At 38.3% G+C, this 23,515-nt stretch overlaps 1 protein-coding gene and 1 long non-coding RNA gene across 18 annotated transcripts in view; one reads left to right on the top strand and one right to left on the bottom strand.

The window, feature by feature from the left end:
- Positions 1–5,676, bottom strand: part of LOC311583466 — a 45,611-nt gene extending 39,935 nt beyond the window's left edge. For all 4 annotated transcript variants that reach the window (XR_014774527.1, XR_014774528.1, XR_014774529.1 and 1 more), the window contains exon 1: positions 5,604–5,676. This is a non-coding gene — a long non-coding RNA (uncharacterized lncRNA). The remainder of the gene's footprint in view (positions 1–5,603) is intronic.
- LRRC7 (leucine rich repeat containing 7) overlaps positions 1–23,515 on the top strand; it is a 474,653-nt gene that overhangs the window by 120,892 nt on the left and 330,246 nt on the right. For 2 of the 14 annotated variants that reach the window (XM_084757049.1, XM_084757047.1), the window contains exon 3: positions 21,572–21,647. The exons of 11 other annotated variants lie outside the window; for them this stretch is intronic. Coding sequence is in view for 2 of the 3 variants with exons in the window: in XM_084757047.1 (XP_084613173.1) it covers position 21,647 (1 nt within the window). In the remaining variant the exon portion in view is untranslated. The remainder of the gene's footprint in view (positions 1–21,571; positions 21,648–23,515) is intronic. One more of the 14 variants, XM_084757048.1, reaches the window with a different exon arrangement.

The raw sequence follows: 23,515 nt of genomic DNA, 5'->3' as shown, positions 1-23,515 counted from the left end.
CACACACACACACACACACACACACACACACACACACACACACACACACACAGGGAGAGAGAGAAAGAGAGAGAGAGAGAGATTTAAAATTTATTTTTTCGTATAAATGCATAACAATCTGAAAATCATCTTTTCCTTACTAAGGCAAATATCACAGCTAAAGGTTATGTGAGATTACCATTATTAAAAGTTTCAGCCCATTAGTCACTGTCCCGATGGCTCTAAGACCATGGGTAAGCTGCATAATTTAACAGAAATTGGTGTTCTGTTCATTTTATGGTTGGGAAATATAAAAGAAGAGGAGCAGTAGACTAAGTCTCATAATCCTTATTTAAGGCTCAGTTATTTCAAACCAACCATTTGACCCAAGATTTCCCAAGCCACCCCATCAGGAGTATCTCTCTGGGAGTTAAGCCTCTAACCCATGTATTTTCAGGGGGGACTCTTAAGACACAGATAGCAACAGTGGTGGGAAGCTACATAAGTGTAGAGAAGACTCTATGACTAAGGTTCTCCATGAATTTTATTCTCCCAGTCTATTCATGGTAATCATTAAACCTTCAGTAGGCCACGGAAGCACTCCATTGCCCTGTAGACATCAGACTTTTCTTTCCATTGAATCATTATAGGGTCAGAAAAGATATATACTATAAATTTTACTTCAAGAGAACTCTGAAACAAAGTCTTGACACTTCATATCATGTTTTATTCTCTTCTAAAACCATGTCCTATGTGCCACAAAGCTACAGATATGATCAAATTGCATTAACTTACCCAAACACGCTGAAGGTATATGTGTGCTTCTCTCTACTCTATGGCCTTTGAAACATAGTTCCATGGTCCATTTCTGTTTCAACTTGATATTCAATGTTTAGCTAAATATTACTTTTATGTGCCTAAAATGTTCTTCCAGGACAGGCCACCACTGCCATTAAGTGAACTAAGTAAATTTGATCACCTTTCCCTACAGTAAGTGGACACCATCCAACCTCTGATGGCCTGGAGAGGACAAAAAGGGGGGTGAAAAGCTAGATTCATTCTGTCACACTGAGGCCATGAGGACATTGCTTTCTTCTGGTTCCTATTGCTCTGGCAACAGCAGATACAGCATCTCTCTACCTTTGCCTCTGTTCTCCAGGCCTCTCAGCCACACTTCTGTCTACACTATGCAGGAAAAGGCTCTTAAACTTCTCACCCTCCATAATTGTTATAATAATGTATTATATTTTAATGAGTCTTATCATATATAGATAATATGTTATTTATATTCTTCTATAGAATGATAATTGATAACAATGTAAAAAACCCTAAAGCCCAAGTAGACAAATACTGACATTCCTGATGGAGTTGGAAAAAACAAACACAAAACAAAGTAAGTTAGGACAAATTCATAGGTATTTATACTGTGAAAAAAATGGAGTAAAGTCACAGCATTTAAAAAAAAAATAAAACAAATATAAATGAAGTAGGAGAATGAGGATGCCCGGAGATTGGATGATGTCTACAGACTGTTGAGAATCTGTGACTTACGTCTGTAACCTCAACTAGCAGAACTTTCCTCTCAGGAATTGTTTGCAACATCTGGGGAAATAGTTGCCTAAAACACTGGTTCTGGTTTTGGAGGAGTTAAGACATCTTTGTGTCTTTTTCCAAAATTTAAGAACTTGCAATGCTGGACACTCAGTTTATCAGAGCTTGTTTTTGTTGTTTTTCTGTTCCATGTCATGTTTTCAAAACTTTAACATTCCCCTTTTCTTGCTGAGCACAGCAGGTGTTTGTCTGAAGAGCCAGTGTGTCTGATCCTTGAGCCCCAGTGGCCATTGTCATCTGGGTTGCTGTAAAGGTCAGGTCCATTGCACCTCTGCCATTCTTATCTGTTCCTGCATCACCATGACCCTGACCTGAGCCTGCTGTCCCTGTTGCACATGTGTGTCCCAGGAGGAGCTGGTGTGGAGGAGGGTTACTCTTTCAAGAAAACTGCTTTCCTCTCCAGCAGAACTTCATACTTCTGCATCTTTTTTTTTTTCAAAAGTAAAACTGACAAGTAATATTTCATCACTCCTTGTTATACTTCAAAATAAGGTTGCCATGAAAATTACAAGATTTTTAGATAGGTAAGAGTTTTAGTGTAAATTTTTCTCTGATGATATTAAGAACATACTTATACATGTATGCCTGTATGTATATGTATATAGATACATACATATATAATCTTCATTGCCTATCTGACACAGGATTCTGAAGAGAAAATGAAGAGAACACAATGCTTATATAAAAAATTTATCTTCAGGAGTTGGCTCACCTCATTATGGATGTTGCCAGGCACAGTAAGTTAGCAGACTTGAAACCCAGTGTGGCAACTCAAGCTCAAAAGATGTCTGCTAGCAGGAGAGGGCTCAATCTTTTCCTGCTAAAGCTTTCAGCCAACATCCACATCCAAATTACAAGCTTGATATGTTTTCCACATGGCTTACTGACTTACAGGTTAATCTTATTCAAAACACCTTCACAGACACATTCAAACATAGGTTAACTGAGTATCTGTCACTCTGGTCCAGTCACATTGACAAGTTATTCTTCATAGGAAATATTTGTTTGCTTGGCTACTCTCTTTTCAGGGCTCTGAACTGGACTCAGCTTGAATGGCTTCCCTTGTGGACCTCTTCTTATACAATGTTATCCTACCACTGCTTAGTACTATTTTACTGTTACTTACTCATTACTTTAGAACCCAAACATGCTTTTGTAAATTATTTCTACAAATGTGATCTCAGTAGGTCTCCCAAATGAAAAATATGCTATTCTTAAATTCTAAGCCTTCAAACTATCCCCTGTTGTAATCCTGCCATATTTGTATGTTAGAGAGTGTCACCAAAAAGAACTTCCCCACTTATAATGAAACCCAAGGCCAGATGGGGCCTCTTTCCACTCTGCCTTTCTCTTCCTGTGAGAGGGGCCTCTGGTGCTGAGTCTTGTCTTTCTGGAAATTGCCCAGTTCCATACATTTCTTTTTTTAATAATTTATTCAGATTACATTCCGATTGCTATGCCCTCACTTGTATCTTGCTGTTCCCCCATCTCCGTCCCTCTTTTGCCCTATTCCCCTCCCTTAGACCTCTGAGAGAAGGAGACCTTCTCCCCCACCATTGACCACAGTCTATCAGGGGATACCCTGCTTACCCTTCCTCTGAGTGCCACCAGGCCTCCCCACCATGATGAAGTGGCCAAATAGGAAGCACCAGAGTTCATGTCAGAGGTAGTCCCTGCTCTTCCCACAACTATGGAGAATGTGCTGTCCATTGGCTAGATCTGCATAGGGGGTCTAGGTTGACTGCATGCATTGTCCTTGGTTGGCAAGTGAAAGGTGTATGGAAGAATGGGGAGATAGAAGGATCCATAAATTTCTTGAGAGCTCTCTTAGAGAGGGTAACTTGAGAATCCATAGAAATAATGAGTTTTAAACTCACCTACGAATACCATGAATATTTTGTGGGTTTTATATTGTGTTGGTTTTCTGTCTCTTCCCTTTTAAATATGTCCAGTTTTTTTTCTGGGTTCCTTCTTACTACCACTGTTTTTCAACCTACAATTCCTCACTTCTCTACAGGCTTTTTAAAGAACTTTTTTATTAAATTATTTTTTACATATCCATTTATATTATTACACATATGTACAATAAACTACTTACAGCAAAAAGAACGATGAAACAATCAGGAATTACATAAATGTTACATTAATAGTGTTTGGACTATTTGTATTTGGCAGCCTTGACAAGAACATCTTGTCTTGGTGAGTCTAAAATTCTGAATGTAAATCAATATCTATCATATCTTCTTATTATCAACTTAAACATCTATCTAGACCTAAAAACATCTTAACCCCTAAGCAACTGAGCTTAATTGTAAAACTATCTGGTCTTCAACACCATCAGAGACTTGAGAAAGAATAAAACTAATTGCCTGAGTAAACAGGGGGTGCAGGTTAGCAGCTTCCCAAATGAGAAGGTGACAGAGACAGTTTGCTGCCTGAGCAGTCACCCAAAACTCTCTATAATGTTGGAGCATCATCTTCAGCCTTCTGTTTCAATATATCTGACAGACATATTTGTGAGGCAGGAACTATTGAAGACTTGCTTACCTTGTATGCAGGCTTTTTATCTGTGGCCACACTGTCACATTATCCTTGATGGTCTCTCTAGAGGGTCTACTATCCAACTGTTCTCTGAAATTCTGTCTCGTCTTCTGTAGATTTCTCTATGCTCTGCGTCTCTCTTTCTACATCTCTGTTTTAGATTACTCAGATCTTACTCTATCTATTCATTTGAATGTCTGTTTTCCCAAGCTTTAGAAAACTACACTATTTCATAGCTCTCTAATTTAGACTATAAAATGCAAATGTCCCCCTAAGGAAATCTCTCTCTTCAAAGTAAATAGTTTTTTTATTTTCCACTACTCTGTTCCCAAAATAAAACCCAGACCATCTCATTCACCCCTGTGCATCCCAGGCCTGTTACTCAGTCTTTCTTAAAGCCTGATGTGCTCCAAACATAGGCTTTTGTTTTTCTCCTCTTAGCCTCTGATATGCAATAATTTCAATAAATGTTTTGGTATTTGTAATTCCACCGAGGGCAAAGCAGATGTTCTTCATCATAAGAATTGGCCATCATTTTTTATTTGTGTGTCAATTCACTAATATTTAAAGTGTGGTACGAATGCATACTGAGTGTTAGTTTTTTGCCTCAGAAGGACACAGAAATCATTTGCAGTATGAACTCTTCCAAAGACTCCAGTAGCCAGCCCACCTTCACTAGCAGAGGCAGAACACAGATGACCAAATGTGGGGCTGGCCTGCAGCTAAGAAGGGGTCAAAGTATGCTTAAAACCCCAGATTTTCTTTCTTATTTATAAATTGATTTATTTAATTACTTTACATCCCAATTTCAACTTCCCCTCCCCCATCTCCTCCCAGTCCCTCCCTCTCACCTCACATCTCGCTATGCCTTCCTCTCTTTCTCCTCAGAGAAGGGGAGACCTCCCAGAGATAACAACCCACCTTGTCATATCAAGATGTAGTAAAACTGGGCACATCTTCTGTTGAGGCTGGACCAGGCAGCCCAGTTAGGGGAAAGGAGTTCACAGGCAGCAACAGAGTCAGAGGCAGCCCCTCCCCCTGCCGTTACAGGTCCCACATGAGGACCAAGCTGTGCATCTGTTACATAGGTGTAGAAGGCCTAGGTCTAGCCCATGCGTGCCCTCTGGTTGGTGGTTCACTCTCTGGGAGCCCCTGTTGGTCTAGGTTAGTTGATTCTGTAGGTTTTCTTGTGGTGTCCTTGACCTCTCTGGCTTTTTCCATCCTTCCTCCCCCACGTTCCACAAGATCCCCCGAGCCCCGCCTAATGTTTGTCTGTGGGTTTCTGCATCTGTTTTTATCAGCTCCTGGGCAAAGCCACTCAGATCAGAGTTATGCTATCTTCCTTTCTGCCATGATAGCAGAATATTATTAATAGTATTATGAGTGTGTTCCCTTTCATGGCATGGGACACAAGCTTGACGTGTCGTTGGTTGGCCATTCCCTCCCTTTCTGTTCCCCCTTAACACCTATACCTCTTATAGCCAGGAACAACTGTGGGTTGAAGCTTTTGTGGCTGGATTGGTATTTCCATCCCTCCACCGGAAGTCTTACCTGGCTACAGGATGTGACCTTTTCGTGTTCTATATGTCCTATTGCTAGGAGTCTTAGCTAGGTCATAGACTCCTGGGAGTTACCATTGTCCTAGATTTCTAGCTTGTCCCAGAGATGCCCCCATCCTAAGAGTGGCAGGAACTTGGCTGCTCTTCTTCCTTGCTCTGGTACCAACAGACCCGAGCAGATAGCTTCACATAAGCCTTTCATGAGTTAGGATCTGCCCTGAAGTCAAAATCCTCTAGAGCCAGCTTATGAAAGTCGGAAGCCCTGGGTCTATCCAAAGCTTTCCTGGGTATTGCTTCATTTACCAAAACTATCTTCTGTAGATCTATCTCCATTTTTGTAAAACAAAAACAACAAAAAAATCTAGCAGTTGAGTATGTGGCGTGGGTACTCGCTTCAGTGATCTCCTCAAGAATTTGTGTATGTTGGTTCAACCTATGTGGTTTGCTGCCACCAACTGAGGCTGATGCTGGCAAAGCCCTAAGACTCCATGTGGTACTGAAGGAAGAGAACGGCTGCTCTTTCCATCTTCAGAACCTCAAAATCAGGTATCTCATCCATTTGTGGAAAATAGAGAAAATTTCAGGATTTGGAGAAAGAGGTCCCCCATGAATCACAAGACATGAGCAACCATCCTTTTCCCTCCAACAGTACCTGTAACTGTCCGCAGCTATAGTAGATCATGTGGGTCGCTCTTCAGTGATAAAACTGAACACTGATACCTACAGTGCCATCCCAGGATGCAAAGCGAAAGACACAAAACTCACAATTGCTCCATGATTTCATGAAAACTCCAATTCCAGCTTAAGTCCCCCTTTCAACCAGTACTTTGTTACAGTCTCTCCTGACAAAAGGGATGCCCTCCCAAAATATATGGTCCAAAATATAATCAAAACCATGTTCCACAATAAGACTTATCCAAAGCTTCAATTTAATAAATGAACAAAAAGCCTTCTATAACCAGAGAATTCCATCTGTGCCTCCTTGTATAATTTTAGCTTCCAAAAAAAAAATCTTGAAAAGTGAAAAAACAAACAAACAAACAAACAACCTTCTAGTCCACTTAGCCCCACCTTCCATGCTAAATATGGCTGGGATGTCAGCAGCCACATTCCATGGCACAATGGATAAGCAACTAGATATTTGGCTCCCTTCTAAGGAGTTTAAAGGGGATATCCTTTTTTTTGTTTCAAACCTTAGAAAATAACTCTATGGTTGCTTTAACTCACAAAACATAAATTTGATTTTTGTAATAAGAATATCTCAGCCTAATTGTTGTCCAATATTTTTCATTCAACTTTAAGAAATCCCTTCCTTTGCTCCTCACTGCAAGTATGCCTGTTCACTTGTTTGTCTCAGTCAGGAGAGTGTGGTGTCCATCTTCTTACTCTCGGCCCTATCATCTGTCACTTCTTCTCTAATTTCTTGGCTCAGATTGAGAAGGGAACTTGAGAAGCTTTGAGGAATGCAGGAAAGTCTTATGTGGATAGAGACTTTGCTCCCTACCGGTGATGAGCCATGCTTACCAAAAGCACATGCCATGCCTTTCCTTAAACCTCTTCCTTGGCAGAACTTCTCACCTGACCTCTCTGGATGCACTGTCCCTTCAGAAGGTCCTTGCAACTCCTTTGCCATCTTTGGGTAACTGAAGATTTGCCTCCAAGTTGTTCTTGAGGATTTATCTGTCCCACCAGACAGTTATATCAGACAGGACCAAACATAGACCCACTTGAGTTCACTCCCTGGTGTGGCCTACTTATGATGGCCAGAGATGCTCATGCCTTGCTTGCTTAATAACGCTGAACATGCATAAGACTAGGTCAGCATAGATAAGTACTAAGACCTCTGATTACCTGGGGCCACTTTGCTGTGAGGGTAGGTCAAGCACCAGTCTTCTGTATTTGAGTGCAGGAGATAGACTACAGGTTTTCATTGGACTCCAGTGGAAGCCTGTCTCCCAAAGTGTAAAGAGACAAGGATAGCATCCTCCTCTGCAGTAAGATTTGTATTCACAAAAGAGCACATAACAAATCCCTCTTTACAAATCCTGCTCTGATGCTCCTGCTGGGCCATGGCCATTAGGAGTAGCTGGAATACAAAGCTGAGCCAAGGTGTCTACATTTGATTGACATCCTCCTCATGGCTAGCCTTGGGACTTAGGAATTTGCTTCATCTTTATATGTTGTTTTTTTCATAGAGAACAATACTAAGGCTTATATGAGTTTATGTACAATAAAGCCTGTAGAGGGTTACTGAAATGCAATATATACTGTGGTACTATTTTATAAGTCATATCACAGTGCTATGTTTTCCTGTTATGTGACTTTTTCTGGGGAGACTAAGTGATTTATATTCAGCTAGATAGGGCACCAACAATAGATAAAAAGAAAGGATTTGCTGGGTCTGGTTTCAAGAACCAGTAAGCTTATTTAGGGTTCCTTACAGGGCTGTGGGCTACTTACAACAGGCTATACCCCTGAAGAAAAATCTCTCTTTCTCTTCCTGGCAATTATTAACTGCCTTCAGGGAGGAGAATATGGCTTTATGAACTCTTCTTTCTCTCCAAAAGAAAACAGTGAGTCCGGTTTTGTGTGGGTTTTCTAGTAGAAACCACATTAACCTGGCATCTTTTACCTCACAACTATAAGCAGAAAATCAAGGCTGGAAAATACCTGTCTATATGAGGTTGGTTTCACTACTTTCCTAGAAAATCAAAGCAAGGCTTTGAAAGAAACCTACTGTCAAATCTTAATAATATATCCGGTCATTTGACTCCAAGAGGGAAACAAACAGACTGAGAAGACGCAACAATCTAGAAAAGTGTAGCAAGTCTACCAGAAGTTCATGGCCACTGCCTCTTCAATGGTGCCATTTCTGTGATTTGGCCCCAAAGGTCTGAAATCACCAACTTCCCACTTCAGGATTTCAGACATTTCCAGGGAGTTTTCTCCTGCAGCTTAGAGCCAGTCACTGTCAGTGCTCCCCATGGCTCTGTCTCTGTCAGCCTCTGGGGTACCTGAACTCCTACCTGCTACATCTGTAGCTGTAAACTCAAGGGAGCTGCATTCAGATAAGGGTATTTCCTAACTTGAGATAGATAAGATTGTCCTTGTGGCTTAAAATTATGGACAGAAGACGGCTATCATGCGTCAAAAAACTTCCTGTCTGAATTTTCAGGTCAAATCCTGCTTGCGAGAAACTAAGGTTATCAGTTAGGAAACCGCTGGGTGTTAAGTGTGTCAGCTTCAGGAACTGTCTAAGTGCAAACACAGCTGCAAGCAGAAAAGCTTCTAACAAAATGACGGCTGGTAACTCATAGCTCTAAGGAGGCAGGGATTGTGCCTCTGTGGCTCCTGTGTTACCACCAGCATGGAGCACAGGCCTGGGCATGTGATGATGCTCAGCAAATCTCTGTCTTCTGGATAAATTAATCAGTAAAAGACATCTTCATTTAAAAAAAAAAACGTACATACTTTCATTTTTGTTCTCTTATCTTCCACATGAAATGAAAAGGCAAGTCATTAAGTTGATGGCATTTTAAGCCACTTATGTATTTATGAATTCATGTCTCTTGGTGGTTCCTGATGGATCCATTAACAATCAAACCTCCAACCAGCACAAGGCTGCTTCAAGTCTAGAGTATGTAACTGTTTCTGTGCATTTAAACTCTTAAAAAACAAGAAATTGTCTGGTGTATTTGGAACATTCTAGCTTTAATAAACCTTGTTGTTTAAACGGAGTGGGTGATTTTAAGATCATTGAAGTTAACTCATTTCAAATTAGTGCACAAAGGTTGCTTGTGTTAAATGATTCCAAATGATACCTGGGTATTACACAGGTCAAAGGAGAGTATATTCTAATGCTTTAATTGTTTGAATTAATGCTGTTTAAAATGAAACTCATAAAAATCTTTGCATTTATAATTTTAAACCATGCTCATAAGTTCAACTACATTTAAAACCAGACATTTTGCTTTATTTTGTCTAAGTCTGGGTATCTGCAAAGCAGAACACAGATAAATGCTTCCTTATTAAGTTAAAACAAAAAACAAAAATACATGTGACTTTTTGAGCCATTTGTCTGCATGTCTAAAGACCACTCTCTCTGCTTATAGGTCATGGTGTTTTCACTTGTAGCATTTGGCACACTATGTGTGTTTCCAGCACTGTGAAATGACACAGAGCATGTCAAAAGCACATTGCCCCTTCCTGCTACCTCCGGATATCAACACTGCTGACCACATGTGGCAGTTCTGCATTCAGCTGCACTCTGGCTGGCATAGTCATCCACAACACTTTGTCTGGATGCCACTTCCAGAGAGCCCCTGGCATGCAATGTGTTGGCCACAAAGTTACCTTAAAGCTTTTTATAAGCTTTTATCTTTTTCATGTTTTTCTTCCTGTAGAAAAACTTTTAATTAAATTTGTTATAAAGAGTATTAGAAGGGTCAGGGGAGTAAAGAGAGCATTGAAACGAATTCTTTTATAAGGGGAATTTTATGTTTTATTTTAAATTTTGAGAATTTCATATATGAATGGTTTATCTATGTCAATTCCTCTCTTCCCTCTCTCCACGTAACTATTCCCACATCCTCCTACTTCCTCTCAATTATTGAACTTTTCTTTAATTATTATTATTACATGTAGATATGCATACATGTATACACATACATACACTGGCTAAATCCATGTAGTGCTGTTTATACGCATCTTAGAGCTACCATTGCTTGATGAAACACCATGGCCAAAGGCAGCTTGGCAGGGACAGGATTTATTTTACTTAGACTCCTAGGTAATGGTCCCTTACTAAGAGAAGTCAAGGTAGGAACTCAAGCAAGGCAGGAACCAAGAGGCAGCAACTGATACAGAAGACATGGAGGGGTGCTGCTTACTGGTTTGCTCATCATGGATTGCTCAATGGTTTCTTATAGAACTGAGGACCACCAGTCCAGGAATGGTACCACACACAACGGACTCCAGCCTCCCCGATCAATCACTAATACTCTAGCTTGCATCAAGTTGATGTAAAACTAGCTAACACGTGTGTGTGTGTGTGTGTGTGTGTGTGTGTGTGTGTGTGTGTGTGTGTGCTCAATTTCTTCAAGTGCTATATCTGAAATGCATATTCTTGATATAGGGTACTCACTGACCTTTGGGAGAATCAGGTGTACTGAAGGTTGCTGCAGAATGAGTGGAACAGGGAGTGAGCTTAGAGAGAAAAATATCAACACTGAGAGTGATTTTTGATTGAATAAACAATTGTGGGTGGCACTTGGGAATTAATTGCTAAAGTGACTAAGGAGATGTGAAATACACAGCATCACTGGCATAGAATACTATGCATTAAGTAGCTGTAATGACTTCCTGTGTTTATAAAAGAATCAATAGCATTCAGGAAGGGGTGAGCAGGTGAATGAGTAGCCGTCACCCAGATATGCTGCTCCCGCCAAGATCAATGGCTATGTTTATTAAATAGACATAAGTTATATTTCTAGTGCTGCATATTATCTGCTCTTTCATTAAGCGGGCCGCGATGGGCATGTTCTCCACCTTCCTAACTATCTCCCTACAGTTCAGCTTCTAATTGTTTGATGAATTTTGTTTTTATCTTTTCCTGGTTCACTGAACATTCTTACAGAAATAATTCTCTCCTGGAATTACCTTTGTAAGTGATTAAACATACATCATTCATTTTTAGTAGTCATCTAATATTTTAAAACAAAGAAAAATAAGTCTTTGTCATAAAACTCATTTAGTATATTAGCTTAGGTTTTCTGGAACTTATTTACTATAATGCCAAGCAAAATTTAAAATTTTCTGATATTTTATTTCAAATTATGGGATTATAAGAAACAAAAAAGACAGTAAGATTTTTGTATGTTTGTCCAAGAGTATCAAAACTTAAGATTCCTTCAATTTGATAATAATCAAATGTCCACTTGTCTATTCTAATACCAATTGAAAATAGTTTTATTTGTAGCACTCTTTCAACAACTTATATAGGCAATATTTCAAATATACAAAATTCTATAAGTACATATTAATAGTATATTTTTCATGTAAATAATGATGATCATCCTTTCAGTGACATAAAAATATTTCAAAATATCATCAATTCAAAAGTATACCTTCTAGGTAAATAGGTAAATCAATAGATAAATAGGTGATGCATAGATACATGAATAGCTGACATATATGTGATAGATATGTGTAAGTAGGTAATATGTAGATAGATGATAGACAACTAAATACTGTTAATGATATGTGATCTATAGATGTAATGAAAGAACAGATGAAGGAATGATAATACATTCATCTTAGTCACTATTCCTTATTATTTAATGTAATTTTTATTCCTTTCTGGAAGAAAAAAATTAGTCAATGTTCTTGTTTAGAGGTGTTCTAGGTTACAATGTGTCTAAATAAACAGGTCAAGTACCTGTAGTGTCCTGAATAGATGTGCTTTCCTATAACTGAGATGTTTGTTTCCCCTCACTGACTGTCCCTCTTTTTCACTCAATATTAAGCCATAATAAGCCTCCTAGTCTTAAATAAGGTTATTTACTCTCCTTTATTTTACTTTTCATAATTATATTTTCTTTATCAAATACTAGTTTATATTGAGCATTATGTTTCAAGTTCTTTCCTGGAGGGTGGTGAGAAAAGGCAATAAAATATTAAAGTGAATGCTTCGGTTGTATACCTTTTATTTGTTAGCTCAATAATCAGTGACTGAACACTTCCTATGCATATAAAGTTTTTTTTAATTAGCCTTTCGTTTTTGCTAAATCTCTTCTTAAAGAAAAATATATCCAGTTGGGAGGGAAAGATTTTTCAAAAGAAACATTAACCAATGACTAATTTTCTTCTAGTCTAGCAAGATCTGAATTATGTGACTTTATCTTTGGGAGCATGCATTCCAGTCAAAGAACCATAAACACCACAGAAATAACCCCAGCCAAATCTAGCTTGCTGACCCAATGAGCTTATTAGGAAGCATGAGTGAGTGAGTCCTTACAAGAGGCTGCACACTGGAGAAGCCCACCCCACCATTGGTGATGGCTGGTGGAAGATGGATTCCTGGGGCTTCTTCCTGAGCCTCCTCTACTAGTAATTGCTTACTGTTTACATAATCTCAATGATGGTGCCTCCTTGGTCTTGAAACTTTCTGAGTTTTCTAAGATTTCTTAGAATAGAGTCTAATGAGCCTCCCTTCTATTTAAAATGTTGTACTTGATTATTTAGAAGACAGTTTTACTATGTAATTCAGATGGCTTTAACCAGTGCTTCCCCTGCCTCAGCCTCCTGAGTTCTTGAATCACAGATGTTGTCTAAGTTACTTTTCTATTGTTCTGAAGACACCATGAGCAAGGCAGCTTAGAGGATGATGAGTTTGCCAGGCTTTACAGTTCCAGAGGGCTGTAGTTCATGACCAGCATGCTGGGGAACATGGCAGCAGGCAGGCAGGCATATCACTGGAGCAGTAGCTAAGAGCTTACACCCTTATTCAAAAGGAGAAGAAAGTCCACCTTCAAAGACACATCTCCTCCAACAAGGCTACACTTCTTTTTTCATTTATTTATTCATTTAGTCATTTCACGGCCTAATTTCCGGCCTCCCTCCTCTTCTCTCTGTCCCACCATCATGCCTTCCCCATTACCCACTGCTTTCCTTCTTCTCTGCGGAGAGGCCCCAACAGGCTACAAAACAACCCTGGTACCACAAGTTGCAGCAGGACTAAGTGCATCCTGTCCCACTGAGACCAGACACAGCAGACCAGCTAGAGGAAAGGGATCCAAAGGAATCCAAAGGATTCCTAAGCCCTCTTAAACAGTTCCATTGAAGACCAAGCATTCAAATATATTAGTCTATTGGCCCACTCTCTTTCAGACCACCACAACTATGGTACGTCCATCTCTGCTGTGAAGTGTTACAAGTAAACAGACATCAACTTTTAAATCCCAGAGAGCAAAAGCATATTTAGGAGGCCTTTAAAAGTCCATTGCTGAGTTATAGAATTACCAACTTGATTAAATTCCCTTGAGTTTGGCTTTGGCAACATGAGCTTCATTTCTTCATCTATAAAAATTTAAATATGTCACTCTGTCACCATGACCTTTGCTCTGAATTTCTTATTTTCTAGAACAGCTTTTTTTTTTCTAGAATAGCTTTCGTGCGTAGGAAAAAAATCTCAAAGAAATTTCAACTTTTAAAAAGTTTAAAATGTTTAAATTAAACATAGTTTTTAAAGTATTTTCTTAAAATTGAACATGAAAAGATATTGTTTACAAATATGTTAAGGTTAAATAATCACTTCAGATGTATTTATAGACTTTGTTCCATTTTAAAGGTATTCTCTTTTATTCATAGCTATAAATGGCTTTTTCTACTTATTTATTTGTTTATTGTATATTTTAAGCCATGATATATTACAGAGCCACCCAAAACCTGAAATTCTATCTCTAATCAGTAATGTATCTGTGGGTAAAGATACCCAAATTATCTTGAACATTATGATCCATTACCAACCCTCAGAATATAACTCTCCTATGTATCCCAATTAAAATCAAAATAGAGTAATTCTTTCTCACTTCACTGGAATTATATGTCCTCATATCCTAATAGGTCAAATTCTTTTTTAATTTTATTAATACACTTAATACCATTTATATATTTTCTTATATTAAACCACAAGTCATTCCTAGAATTTATTTTTCTTTATGATTTCAGTTTCTAATTTGCAAACTTTTCCCAGAATCTGGAAGTCACTTTTTATAGCCTCCCACAGCTTTACCACTGGGTAGACACAAGTCTGCCACCTAAGTGTCACATCAAAGTGTATTTTTCTAGGACCGGGCACAGTGACTCACAATGGCTCTACCTCAGAACCAATTCATCTTCATCCCATAATCGAGTTTTTAAAACTGGAATCTGGAGCTGAGGCTTGCCATACATAGAAAGAGAACCAGGGGATTGCAGCAGGTTCTTCAGGCTTCTACTGGTTTGTTCTCCATTAGCTGGAGTGAATTACTTGGCTGGAAGAGACCAGGATGAAAGGTACAACCCTCCCATCATGAGGAGGAGGATAGCATAGAGAAATGCATCAAATAATTTCATTTGGAAAAAGATTGCACGTAGCCCAGGCTGGCCTTGAACTCACTGCATAGCTGACGATGACTCAACATCTGATCCTCCTCCCTCTACTCTACAAGTGTTTGGACTACAAGGATTAGCCACAATGCCTGGTTTATGTAGTGCTAAGGAGCAAACCCAAAGCTCTGTGCACACTGTGCCAGCACTCTACTTACAGAGACACTTTACCTCTCAGCCATCAAATACTGCACATTCTTCTCCTGTCGCCTATCAAGTATGGTCAGATAAGTGACTGCCATCAGGACTTGGGCTGAGATCCGTCAGATGTTTTGTTGCATGGCCTACTACTAAATTATTTCCCTGTTTTTGTCAAGGTGTGTGATCAAGCTAATGGCTCTCTCTTGAAGCTACAATAATGCACCTGAAATGAAATCATCTCTGTATCCTGAGCAACATGAGCAATATTATATTGTTCTGTTTCCTGTTTCTGTCTTCATCCTTGGCTTTTTCATTTTGCTTCTGTATCTGTGTCCTTTGTCTTCAGGTCCAGCTATCTAAAGCAAAATAGCTGGCTTGTACATGAATAAAAGGAACTGCACTGCCCTGTCGTGACATTTCGCATGCCCTTGTCTTTTGTCATGAGAAAGAGACTGCTGCAGTTTTAAGTATTCGGACCAACCCGCATTGCTCTAGAAATCACATTTACCCTCATGGGGACTCTTCACATTGTTATTTTGAGAGACTAGATCATGCTGTTTCCTACTATTACACTAACTTAACAATAAGCAACCTGCAAGTTATCTTATCAGATAGCTTTTGGCAGCATTTCATTTGTCCTCTAATGTGTTTGTTCAGTAATTTTTCGTAAAGATGCAAGAATAATCTAAATGCCCAGATTATAGAAGGATTTGAAAGTAAGGAAAAGAAATTTAGATTTAATGATGTAGGAAATAGGAAATAATTGGACTTTCTGAGGCAGGAAATAGGAAAATGGCATGGTGTCATTATCACAGTAGGGTAGAAGGTTTAGGATTTCATATCAGATCATCATGAGCTGGAATCTTACCACCAAGAATAGAACCTTATGTTCTTACCCAATGAAGAAGATCTCCCTACCTCCTCTCTGGGAGTCTCATCCATGCATTGATTTGACAGACATCAGCTTCCCTCTTTCTAAGAGATGTTAGTACACGAAACAAGTCAGTCCTTAACCATGATATGCTTGATCTGATGACAAAATTAAAGCTTTGAAAAAAAGGAAGCAAATTCATTATGAACAATTTTGAAAAACAAAATCTCCAAAGGAAAGAAACAAGCAAAAGTGAATTCTGGCAAGAGACATTTAAAGGAAATTGGTAACAACGGGAAACAGGTGAGAAGAAGAGTTTATGCTGTTGAGGACTCCCTCCCAACCCACCTGATCCAAAGGTAGCCAAAGGGTCTCTTTGAGTCTCCTCAGAACACAGCCCCAGCTTCTCAGAGTAGAACACTTCTTCCACCCATTATGTCTTTCTTTTCCTTGTTTATTTTCTTCTTTACTCTTATATTTGTGCTTTCTGAGAATCTTATCCAAATAAACTATTTATTCTTCAAATTTGGTCTCCATCAGAGTTTACTTCTGGAGAAACTAACCTGAAAAGACCCATTTGTACTCACCTGGGGTGAAATCAAAGTAAAATACCTTCTCAGCAAATGTTTATTCACCCTTAATTCTCCTGACCCCTAGGCCAAGATGTTTGCTGTAAATTCCAGGTAACAGCTGTAGTCCATTTGGTCCCCACCCGCACCCCCGCATGTCTTTAAGTATCCTTTTAACTACCAGCATCCAATGCTGTTCTGTAGTGTAGCAATGGCTTTCTAAAAAAAAGTTCATCAAATATCTTGGTCTAGGAACATTCAAATCTTGTCAATAAGAACCCTCCACTCTCCCTAGTGTGTCCCTGGTGTCCCCCTTCTGGGATCATATAGTATGATCTGTACTGTGTCAAACTCTATCTCAGCTTATGTTTAAATGTGCTATATCTCTATCCCTCCACAGACCCTTCTGTGGGTATGTTCATACCGCACCATAAACTCCTGTCTCATGTGATGAATTCTGTTTCCCTTCTCTATGGGCAGACCTTTCGCCACACCTGTCTGCTCCACCCAGATTTTACAATGTTTAAATGCTTGTTCTCTTGCTTCTGGTGAAATACTCTACTCTGATTCTTGGTTTGACCTCTGATAATGGGTTTTATGAACATACTGGTGATGTTTAACATGTAGTTGGTTTTCACTTGTTGAGGAATGAACAATGGATCTTTCAAATTTCTTTCACCCCTGTAATTCACCCTTAAAATGCCCTTTGCCATAACTCACTCGCTGACTGAGATGCTCATTGAATTTCTTTGCTATGCAGCGTTTGTACTTAATCAGCTCCTAGGATATTATTGACATTAAATAATCAATGACGATTAGTAATCATGTCACAGAAACCCTAAAAAAAGCATTGACTATGACATTAACTTAAAGCTTCCAGACAAATCAATACTTTATTGCAAAGTATGCTTGACATTTTAAGTTCTCTGGACTTTTCATTTAAGCATCATTTTGGATCCTTAATCTCATGCTTTGCAAGTTCCAGACCCCCTCTACCCTACGGATTTCAAAGGATGATTTTAATGATTGCTTCAGTGTTTGCAATGAAGAATTGTATTTAAGTATATCATTAGTGAATGGCAGGTTGTAGGGCTTGACATCTAGGCCTGGCATATTTTCCTGTACTCGCACTAAAGCCTGAAGCGATGTGTGTTAAATATTTCAGTCAAACCAGACTCTCAGATTAAAAGTGTAACACAAGAAGAATTTGCCCCTGGGAAATCATGTTCTAAGTAGTAGCTTGTGCCCAGAGGGTTTTTAACATGTGCTTTCTACTTTTGAGTAGTTTGCCAGAGACACAGTTCAAACTATGGGCAATTGCTGACTGGAAGGGTACTCCCGAGGACCGTATCTAAACACCACAGCACGCATGCGTCTTCCCTGCCATGGTTTACATACGGCCACAGCATCCAGGACCATGGTTTGATTTCTAGAATGTTAACTAAGAAACAAAAATAAAACCTAGAATTTCCACAAAATTAATTATAGCCCAAAGCAAGGAGCCTTTTTTAAAAAGGCTTTCAAACAATACATCTTTGTAAAATCTCTCTCAAGTCTTTGAAATGCTCAGTTATGCAGCCAAGTATACCCTGCACAAATCAGGACTGGAAGAGCACTAGAAAATTCTGCTCACTTATGCACCTTAGAGTGTTTTATTTTATTTAGAGGAAGGAACTGGTTGACGCTGGTATGCTGGAGTCTATTATAACAAAGAAGTGTCTTTGTTTGTGATTATTGTTTTTTATTTTGAAATGTCAGTGTCCCACTAATCACAGAGACTATCGCGAACATCCAGTACCGGAAGGGAGAGCAGCAAGCTTGCCAGGTTTTAAGGAGTAGAACATATACTCTTATAAATGTAACTACGTGTTCCTTTCATCATCGCAAATAGTAAGTTGACTTAAGTAAAAGCAGGCAGTTTTTATCGTGAAAATGAGAGCAAGCCAGAGAGGTTTGTGCTTGCAATTCCAGCTCACAAAAGAGTGAGGGACTCAAACAAAAGGATTCTCATCTGCTAGAGGCCGTCCTGAGCCACGGAGAGACCCTCGGAAAGACAGAGAGGCTATCAAAAATGAAATGTATCACCTTTTATAGTAGAATAATATATCTTCTTTTTTGTTGTCGTTTTTGTTTTTGTTTTTTGAGACAGAGTTTCTCTGTGTAGCTTTGGCTATCGTGGACTCACTTTGTAGACCAGGCTAGCCTCAGGCTCACAATGATCTGCCTGCTTTTGCCTCTCTAGTGCTGGGATTAAAGGCCTGCGCCACCATTTGTCATAATAAGACAACAATGAGTGTTTGGATTTTAACATCTTATATCATTAAATAAAAACACATGGTGAAGTTCAAATATTGTTGTCATTTTGTAGCTGACTCCTATTTTCTAGTTTGAAGACCTAAGCTGTATTAATGGTCTTTAGTTGACTATAGAACATCTGTTTCACTAACATGAGCTATGTTCCTGATCAGTACAGTTAAATCTTGCTTATTAAAATTTGACACATTTGAAATATGCATGAGATCTAGTATAAAATTCACCAAGGAATCTTCAATTCTAGGGAGTAAATGAAATTATTAAATGCTAATTCAGCATTTTACTCCCCCATAGAAGCATTTCCACTACAAGATGTAAACCACAACTGTTGATGCTATCTATGTGTAATAGATTTTACCCTAGGAGCTTTGCTGGACTACACCAGTCAGTAATCTTGTTAGTTCCTAGGACTGTCTACTTTTTCCCTTTGTCAAGGCCAATGGTCAGATAACATCTGCATAACATTATTTTTTTTAGAATTTACAAGAAGGAAAATATATATACAAAAGTTTGTTACAAAAAGGAGCCACAGCCTTTTGACAGGTGACCCTCAGACTTACACTTCCCAACAGTATAAGCCAGCTTTCTGTTGTTGTGACAAAAATACCTGAGATTGTCAATTTATTTGCTGGAAAAGCTTATCTGGGCTGTTAGTTTCTCAACGTTCAGCTCATGAACAGTTGGCTTTGTTGTTTGGGGCACTGTTGTGAGAGCAATCATTGTGGTAAAGAGCATGATGAAGCAAAGTGGTTTGTTTTATGAAGGCAAGGAAGTAAAGAGGGGAGAGAGCCAGAATGCCAGAATCCTTCAGGTTCAACATGCAGTGGCCTACTATCCCTCAGCTGGACCCTACATGTAAAAGTTCCTTCACCTCCAGACAGTCCCATTGGCTGGTGACCAAGCTTCAACACATGGCTTTTCAAAACAGTCTAGACCCAAGCACCAGTAGCACCCTTCCCTCCCCGGGAGAAGATGGTCAAAAACATACACAGCTACTCTGAATCTCTGCTCCCATTTTAGAGGATAAATGCATCGAGAAGCCTTCCCAGAAAGGCCTAATACCTTTTTAGATGTTCTCATAAAAACAAAGTTTTTTTAACCTTAAATAAATAAACAGCGTGTAAAGAGCTTACAGCCTGTAATGTACAGTCTTAAATGGAACCCCAAGAGTAGGAAGGGAGAACAGCTTGAAGAAAACGGCAGTTTGTTTGATGTAAATCTAGTAGTTGGAGGCACAGAAAGTTTGAAGGAACAAAGGACCTAGGGAGCATGCACTTCAGAACCAAAAGTGACCCAACAGAGAAAGCTTATGACCTCAACTTTAAGGTGAATTGTGCAAACTGACCTGAAGATATATGAAGAAAACTTAGGCAAAATGAAGAATGGTTGAAAATAAAGAAGAGGCCCTGTCTCCATTTCTGTGTAAAGAAAACATGTAGCTGAGTCAGTATTCATGTGTCATAACAGGAATCTGGATTTTTTTTCACTCCCTGACACAACGACCGCAATTCTATAAAGATGTTAAACCACATCAACTCTATTTTCTCTCTCATGTTTTATTGCTGCTATTGTTTGAGTTCAGTTCTAACAGATACATTGTATTTTAATTTAACAATGCATATGTAATCAGAAAACTACTTGAGCCTAAACACATCATTTGCTAAGCTTTATTTTATCTAAGACTGAGCATTTCCAACAAGTAAATAATTGCATCAATTAAATGAACATAATCATCATCATTTTAATTGCTATTTATACACTGTCACTATGTTTTTAATTTTCTAAAATATCCTTTGGTGAGTTCTCCCTGGAGACTAGCCCTTAGTGCCTAAGTTCTTCTGAACATAGTTGGCATAATTAAATGCATCTTGACTATTTCCTTCATCTCTTCACCCCATTTAAAGATTTGGTTGGGATATTAACTAAGTAAAAGTAACAATAGAAGCTTTTGGAACTCTGTAAAACTTTCTAGCCTTGCCTAACTCTGCTTGGACTAGATGCTTCTCAGTTCTATAGTAAGTGATGGATGTATATAATCTGGATAATTTAATAATTCCCTAGGGATTGTCTCAGATGAGCTATGGATGGAAAGACTTAATATAGAATATTTGAATGAATACATTTTAAAAATTTTTTTATTTCTCACATCAACCATAGGTAGGACACATACAGAAGTCAAACCTTTATGAAAAATAAATGTATATAACTTCATTCACCCAATGAAAACTACTCACCAAAATTTAATTATTACAAGTGCATTGGAATATGTTTGGCTCAGGTTTTTTGTTTTTTGTTTGTTGTTGCTGTTGTTGTTGTTGTTATCCATGATATGGGGAGAACAACAGCCATGGCCACTTCTACATGAGAACTAACCACATCAAAGCAGACTGTTTTGTTTCAAGATCACTGGAAAATACTAATTCAGTGTTTATAGTAATGAGAACATAAAACCTCATTCAAATGGAATTATTGGAAGCTCCTCTGATCTGTAGGAAACAAATTGTATATTTTTAAAAGAAATTATGTTTTATAATTTTCAAAATAAAAGAAAGAGCACTGTGTACCCATCATTCAGGTCGTATAGTATTAAATCAGCAAAGGGGGTATTACAGTTAATGTAGTCTTCTCACAGGGATGAAGAGTCGTTTCAAAAGCAGAGGTCACACACTGAATTTACACGGCCATGTCACAAATGTTTGAAGGGTGTTTCGGGGAGTGACAATGTTAGGAAATGTCCCTGAACATTCTGGTCTTGTTTACTGTGTTCATTTAGATGCATTTGTCAATTTATAAGTACAGTTAATTAAAATTGTTTAAATTTTCTTTTTTTTTTTTTTAAGGAGCCCGCTACATGAAAAGAATGCAAGTCAAAGTGCCCACAGCCTAGACGTCTTCAGAGACAGGAGTGACTAGCAAGTAGATACTGTGATACTTCCTATGCCTAAGTGTACAGGGTTCAGCCATGTTCTGGGGATTTGACTCTATGATGACCAAACATTCTTACCACTTTAAAGAGATGCTTAGCAATATTTGTACTAAGCTCTACTATGCCACAAAAATAATTAGGAAGAATAATGGCCATCATGAGTTTCTGGAAACTCATTTTCTGTCAGTAATAATGAAATCATTTTTTAACATAAATGCGAGATTAAGTACTGTGTCTTCCCCCGGGCCTTACTTTTATATTCCCAATTCAACAGTTATTCAGTCATAAAAAGAGTAAATCAGTCTCCTAATTTCTGGTGACATATTCAACCATGGTACATATGTATTCATGCGTGTCATAAGCTATTTGAGGAAATTATTTTGTAATAACACATTCACTTTTGAGGGTTGCACTTCAAAACTTTGAGGTGTTATGAAATAAAACCCAGGCACAGAGTAGAAGCTCTGACCTGAGCAGCACACCCTGACATTTGCAAGAGATAACATCAGAGATTCAATGACAAAACCATGTAATGTGTGGTTGAATAGATTAAAATGTTGGGGGCTCCACAGAGAGAAAAGGTAAATAAGAATAAGGGAATGGCAAGAGAAGGTTTGAAGCACTCTTGGCTTCATAGTACTGTGCTCAAAGTTGAATCTCCTCAAATTTATCTTGAATATTATAATAGAATCAAATGTTCAGGCCAAAGGATTTTTGAAAGTACATACAATAAATATTTTACTACAAGTAGATTTGTAATTTCAAACTATGGATTAGTACTTCAAACATTTACATATATGTGCACATGAATATCATTTCAAGATAAAAATTAGTGTCATAAGTTATTAAGTCTTAAAAATAAGTACAATAAGTTTTTTCAGTATTTATATGATTGTAATATATTTGCCAACAAAAGTATATAAGAATATGGGTTTCACATTAAATTTTTTTAATTGTGCGTGTATTTATGTATTTAAAATCCTATGTAAGGAGAAAGTTCTATGATGGAAATTATAGAAAATATATAACTTGTATTTGAGTTTCTTAGCAACACAGAATCCTAAAGCCAAAATAAGTGTCTTCCTTTTCAGTATCCTTTGAAATTTTTATGAATGAAAAATTACAGATGATAAACAATTTATATATAAAGTTTATCAAATATTTATACAATTGAGACCACACAATTTGAGAGAAAGCATACTTAGCAATAGCTAAGTGAAGATAAAAATTTTATAATGTAAATTATTTGCCTTTAAGGCATTCACTTACACATTTAGAGATTTTATGATGGGCTAGCAGAAAGCAATACTTCTTACAGTTGGAAGAAATGTGAAAGAATGCTTCAAAATGCAGTCAATTTTATAGTTCACCTAAGCAGCCTCATACTTAAGGAGGAAAATGGTGGAAGTATGCTTATAAATACTTTTATGTACGTATCAATAAATATTCAAGAAGTCCATGATGTTTAGAAGGCAGTAAGGAAACTAAAAATAGAATTGTTCTTTAAATAAGTGGAAAACAGTAGGTGGCCGATGCCGCCGGACTCCGGCAGGTATGCGGCTAGCAACCAGGATGCTGACACTTGAAAGAAGCCAGGTGTAAATAGTAGGAGCCCAAACAGGTGGTGACAAGAGAAGGGAAGACATTAATTTGAAACATCTTGTGCATGCTGCATGCACTCATATGTGCAACTGCCATGCTGCAACAGGGAAAACACTGTTTCCTTGTAGTCATCCGTAGCCTCTGGCTTCATCTTCAATCCAGACAAAATCCCAGCATGAAAGGGAGGTGGGCAGGAAGTCCCACCCCTTAGCTGAAGGCCTCAGCAACTGATAGCTGTGCAGAAAGGAAAAGTCAG

Source organism: Acomys minous (genome assembly GCF_964271855.1).
Source record: "Acomys minous genome assembly, chromosome: 14".
Classification (NCBI taxonomy): domain Eukaryota; kingdom Metazoa; phylum Chordata; class Mammalia; order Rodentia; family Muridae; genus Acomys; species Acomys minous.
Note: the sequence above shows the minus strand (reverse complement) of the source record. Positions and strands in the feature narration are given on the sequence as shown.